Source organism: Lolium rigidum, chromosome 4 (genome assembly GCF_022539505.1).
Source record: "Lolium rigidum isolate FL_2022 chromosome 4, APGP_CSIRO_Lrig_0.1, whole genome shotgun sequence".
NCBI lineage: Eukaryota > Viridiplantae > Streptophyta > Magnoliopsida > Poales > Poaceae > Lolium > Lolium rigidum.
Window position 1 is genome coordinate 247,592,269 of NC_061511.1, and position 5,734 is coordinate 247,598,002.

Genomic DNA, 5,734 nt, shown 5'->3' on the forward strand with positions numbered 1-5,734 from the left:
AAGACAATATCACTGATCGTGCGAAACCACAAAGCATCCAATCCACTATTTTTTTGCGAAGAACAACAACTAACACATTTAAACTAGAGTTGAATTAGATGATGGACCCCTATTGCAAATATATAAACATCATCAGTCGTTGATTTGGCATTGCCATATTAAGTTGACCGCGGCCTAAGAATAATCATACGATCAACTAAACATCATCAACCATTATTGATTTGTTCTACCGCTACTACTACATGTAATGAATTACATCGAACAAATATGATCTTATCCACGAGTTGTGGCCTTGTGGGGGCATGAGATGCAAACGAGCTGAGGCGACTCTGTACTTTGGAGCTATTCAACTTAGAGCCACCATCCCACAGCTCGTGCATATTATCGTATAATAATCTTGCCGTACAATCAGGATATTTGTGAGTTTAACTAGTCTTATATTATGTCTGCATTAGCTCAGCCATCTAGGGGCTATGTTTGGTTGATCTCGGACGAACATGCAACTTGTTCAACACACATAGTATTGTTTGTCATCATTTGGCAGCGTATCTGGATGCCCAAGAGCGAGCTCTTTCTATATAAACTCCCGTACACACATTTGTACTTTAACCCGATCGAGAGAGATTCGAGAGGAATGGCCGTGGAAATGGACCAGAAGACGATCATCGTGCTCGCGGTCGTGGGTTCTCTCGGGGTGCTTAGTGCCATCCTGGGATTCTCTGCCGAAGGCACAAAGCTCACCGTAAGCTAGCACAGACCCACTACCTATTCGTGCTTAATGTACACTTTGCGTATTTTTGTTGAACTGTATTATAGATATCTTGGATTGTTGTGGGTTCTCGCAGCCTTCGGACGTGGGGTGGTACTACGGGCAGTGCTATTATCGGGCTAAGCCGGCGCGGGGGATAGGGGTCTGCGCGGCCATCTTCCTGATAATTGCTCAGGTCATCTTCGGGATCGTCGGCGGCTGCTGCGGATGCTACAACTCCCGACCCATCCCCTCCCAGACCAACCGGACCACCGGCGTCGTCTGTGCCGTCGGCTCATGGTGAGTGTTCGACATTCTGATTAATACGCACTAAGAGCATGTCTAACAGGCCCCGTATTTCGCTGCCCCGTATAAGGCTCTAATTTCGCCCCGTATCGAAAAACTGCTCCATTTCGAGCCATGCCGTCTAGCAGACCCCGTATTTCGCCCCGTATTTTCAAAAATTAAAACCCCGGGAAGTTCATCTTCATTGATCATAGTAGGGAGCATACACACATTTTGATCATATACTACGGATCGTACTACGGATCATGCTACTTAACCTACCTCTACTCGTCCGGGATGACGTAGGGGATGAAGGCGATCCTCGCCGCCTCCTCCCGCGCCTCCCGGGCCTCCCGCGCCTGCCGCGCCTCGAACTCCCGGACGGCGGCGATGGCCGCCGCCTCCTCCTCCGCCTCCGCCGCTTTCTCGGCGGCATCCGCCTCGGACAAGGCGACCGCACGGCGGTAGGCCGCCTCCTCTTCCTCCTCTTCCGCCGCCGCCGCTTCCTCCTCGCCGCCTCCGCTTCCTCCGCCGCTGCTGCTGCTGCCGATGGTCGCCCTCCATTCCGCCAACGCCGCGCGGTCGCGCAGCCACTCGCGCGCGCCATTTCTCGAACGCCTCGCCGCTCATCGGCTTGAGCGGCGGGTCCTGCTTGTACCACCGCCCACCCGCGGCGAACTCGCGGAGCGGGTCCGGCACGTACAGCGCGCCGGCGTACTTGCGAGGCCGCGCGACGGCTGCCGGCGGGCTGAGAGTTTGCACTTCAGCCGCCACGCTTCCTCTACGGTGTCCGGCGAGCGGGATCGCTTCGATCCGCTCGCCGGCGAGGACCTACTGCGGCGGCGGGAGTCCATCCTAGCTTTTGGGGTGGAATGCGTGGCGGGGGAGCGGCTAATTGCTCGCCGGAGCAGGAGGAGGCGGCGGCGCGCGGCGGAGCTAGGGTTGCGAGTGAGGGGTTAACCCCTCACTCGCACCTGCGCCCACTATATGTACGGGGCGACGGGGCCGATTTCCTGGGCCCCGTATTCCGCCGAAACGGGGCGGCCCGAATACGGGGCCTGCTAGACGGCCCAAACCGCGCCTGCCCCGTATGTCGCCGGAATTTTACGGGGTGGGCGGGTTATACGGGGCCTGTTAGACATGCTCTAACTAGAGCAAGCAGGCGAGTCGCTGCTGACTAAAACGTGCAGGATCGCGGCGGTGATCGCGTTCGCGCTGTTCGTGGCGGGCGCGGCGTCGAACGTCCAGGGTTGGCGGGATGATAGGTCTAGCTCGTACAGGCATTGCGACGTCCCCGCGGGCGGCATCTTCGCTGGCGGGGCCGTGCTCACGCTCGCCGCCACGGCCCTCGGGCTCACCTCCTACGTCCTGCTCCGTAACCATCCGATCGACGCCGCCGCGCCAAATACGGGGGGCGGCGAGCAGCTGCCGGCTGCCGCCGCGACAAATAAGGTAGGAGACCAGCAGCTGCCGGCGGCCGCCGCGACAAATAAGGTAGGAGACCAGCAGCTGCCATCGGCCGCCGCCGGGATCGCGATGGGGAAGCCGCAGCCTCGTCCCGAGGATTACGGACAGGCGCCGCCGCCGAAGTTCCCGCAGCAGCCTCGTCCCCAGGGATTCGGGCAGGCGCCGCCGCCAAAGTTCCTGCAGAAGCATCGTCCTCCCACTCCTCCCAAGCACCCGCAGTCCTCAGCGCCGCCCCAGGGTATGTACGGGAAAGCGCCCAACGGGCAGCTCCCTCCTTCTTGTATCTCTAAACTAGAAGGATACCCTGCAATTTCTCTGATAACTCTATTTTATAAAGAAAACAAAAGTATATGAGTTGATTGAAATAGGATGTTATTCGTAGGAACATGCATGATTCAATTGGCCTAAATAGTCAAGAGGCTAACTTAAAAAAACTGATTTGAAATGATTATGTGATCGGCGGCTAAAAGTTAATGATGTGGATAATTAGATGGCTTAAAAATAGATGATGTGCTTTGCATGTAGAGTATTAATTGATGTTAGTGGGAGATGACATGGACAATTGGATGGCTAAGACTGCTCATAGTGGGAGTAACATAGCTAGTAACATCACACATCTCAAGATATTTTGGTGACATGGCATGCTAATAAATGAAGAAAGAGAGTGAGGTGGTAACTAGCTATGTTACCATACATCACACACTTCAAGCAAGATGAGTCTACAACATAATAAATGATACAATGCATGACACCACATATAAGTTACTACCCACTATGAAGGTAGTAACCTAGACTAGTAACATGACATATGTAACTAGTCTAAGTTACTCCCCACTATGACCAGCCTGATAGAATGGATGATGTGAATAGCTTGCATGTTGAGATAGAAAACTTAAATGATCCTCTAGTGAAGTTTTGCTTTATAAGAGATATAGATATTACTATTGAATAATAATAAAGAAGGATCATTATCTCAAAAACAAAAACTTCCAGCAGCTAGCAGGCCATGACCCTACCATGGACGATCTTTTCACCTGTAGCATGTACTGCTTGTCTTTTAGAAAATGGAAACCCATGTCTTCGCTGATATGCTGGTGAGCATCGCTGGCGACACAATTGTTCATTCCATGGCAACACTCTCATGTTCTTCGTGAAAGTTGAACAGACTTTATAGATGTTTGATTCACACTTCACAGCTATATTTGGCAAGCCAAAATTTGACAGTATAGTTTAGTTGGCATATGCTTACTTTTGGTCACACTTTATTGCATGTATAATTTATTTGTCATAGAGTTAACTCTTTTGCCAAAGTTTAACTTCACTATTTTAAGTCATATTTTTTTATGGCTAACCACACTTTAATTAACTTGATAAACTGTGGCTACAAACCAAACAAGCTCTTTCAATTCCTTCTAAACAATGGAAGATATCTTTGTTTGAACCACGTTCGGTTAGCATTCCCTTTTCTCCTCGAGCTCAATCCAGTAAAACACTACCTACCAAATCAAAGCCTCGTCCATTATATCTAACAACAATTCTACACTTACGGACTCAAACCTACGCACGAATGAGCCGGTTGGTGCAAAAATAAAGGAAAAGGTGGGCCAGATTTTCTCTCTTTGCTCCAAATTAAGTCACATACACCCTGTAACCCAATACTGTAAGTTTAGCCCGATAAAGCTACACATACGGATGATTTGGTTACGGAAACAACCTATGGGATTACGTGGGCGTACGAGATAGGTGTAGCGTTAAAAACATTTGACAAGTTCCAGTGCAAAACCAAAAAATCATATTTCCACTTTGTACATAAACCTGAATTCCACTTCTTCTTTTAGTCCACGTTTCCAAATTAATTATAATTTATTCCTAGCTTGCGTTTTCTGAGCTGAACTTTATTTGTGTTTGGGTCTTTTTGCATGTAGGACAAGGTAACATCGAGCACGTGTATGAGGTGGAGTTGCAAGTTGAGGGCGATCCTCAACCAGAGGACCAGAACGGCTGCGGGACAGCAGGCAAGTCACATTTCACTGTCCATTTTGATCCTACGTGCAACATATGATAAATATTTGCTACTTTAGTTATTTATTCTCTTGCATTGTTAAATGTCATTTTTTTTATTTGTTTGAAGTCATGTTCTGAACGAGTCGCACATACACCCTCGCACACTATTTAATGCTTTCCACCAATAAGCCTAAATGCTTTTGTTGGCCATGTTTACCTTCAAAGCCTTGGAACAATATCACAATGAGGAGCTTGTAATAATGAGGACTATATTCAGTGAAAAAATAGCGCGCTAAATAAAATAGCGTGGCCTTACAAAATACACTATGCATGTTATAACGTGCTAATAGCGCGCTATTTTATAAAATAGTGTTTTAAAAAAATATAAAAAATGACAAGTATAGCATGCATACTAATGATTTTAGCGGCTAAAAATTATCCAGATCACAATGATCAACAAATTAAATTGATAAAAGTCCAGATCACAATGAAAGGAAAAGATTTGTCATAGTCTAACAACTAACATCAACAAATTCAACAGCCGTAGTCTAGAACTAGATGGAGAATTAAGATTTAAGAAAGACAAGTAGACAACTAACTAGCCAACAAATATAGTCCAAATAAAAAAAATAACAAACCAATAACTTAGCAGAAGTAGTAATTAATTAAAATCAGATGAATTAGATGAAGAATCCATGGCATCATTATCTGATTGAGAAGAAGAACCCACAGATAAGAACCCACAGATTACAGCTCATCATCACGAAAAACTGGAAGCAACTTCTTCTTCCTAGGTTGATAAACTTTATTTATTTTTGTTAAGCAGTAGCTCTTGTTCGTTGTAATGTTGATTCTTCTTCTTCAACATGTACACGTCGTGTGAGGAGTGGGAACTGTCAATGTGGTTCCGTGGTTGCCGATAGGTTGAACGGCTAGGGTTAGAAATGAGGATTTCGGCGGCTCTTGGACAAAAGGCCCAGAATGGTGAGTCGGTTGCTCTATTTCCCTACGAAAACAATGCCGCTACAACGCTACGAAAAATAGCGTGCATGGCGCCGCTAATAATGGAATAGCGTTGTAGCGAGCTAAAAGTGCATAGTGTAGTGTTCGAGTTAATAGCATAAAACTACCACTTTACAGTTGAAATTTACCGAACACCACCACTTTACGTTCGTGGGACAGAAAAAACCACCACATTTTGACTAGTTTTTTACAGAATGCGCTAAACAT

The 5,734-nt window shown here is 47.3% G+C and overlaps 1 protein-coding gene across 1 annotated transcript; it reads left to right on the top strand.

Annotated features, from left to right (window-relative positions):
• Positions 1-634: 634 nt before the first annotated feature.
• LOC124648552 lies at positions 635-4,642 on the top strand. The gene is made up of 5 exons (XM_047188294.1): positions 635-742; positions 846-1,048; positions 2,224-2,738; positions 4,426-4,515; positions 4,632-4,642. Exons 1-5 carry the CDS (start codon positions 635-637, stop codon positions 4,640-4,642), a joined length of 927 nt encoding a protein of 308 aa, XP_047044250.1.
• Positions 4,643-5,734: the final 1,092 nt, after the last annotated feature.

What these genes read in the sequence shown, in the direction of transcription:
- LOC124648552 (XM_047188294.1), top strand. Translation starts at nt 635, where the DNA reads ATGGCCGTGGAAATGGACCAGAAGACGATCATCGTGCTCGCGGTCGTG. An exon ending in CCGAAGGCACAAAGCTCACC is followed by an intron (nt 743 to 845) that starts GTAAGCTAGCAC and finishes GGGTTCTCGCAG; the next exon opens with CCTTCGGACGTGGGGTGGTA. An exon ending in GTCCTCAGCGCCGCCCCAGG is followed by an intron (nt 2,739 to 4,425) that starts GTATGTACGGGA and finishes TTTTGCATGTAG; the next exon opens with GACAAGGTAACATCGAGCAC.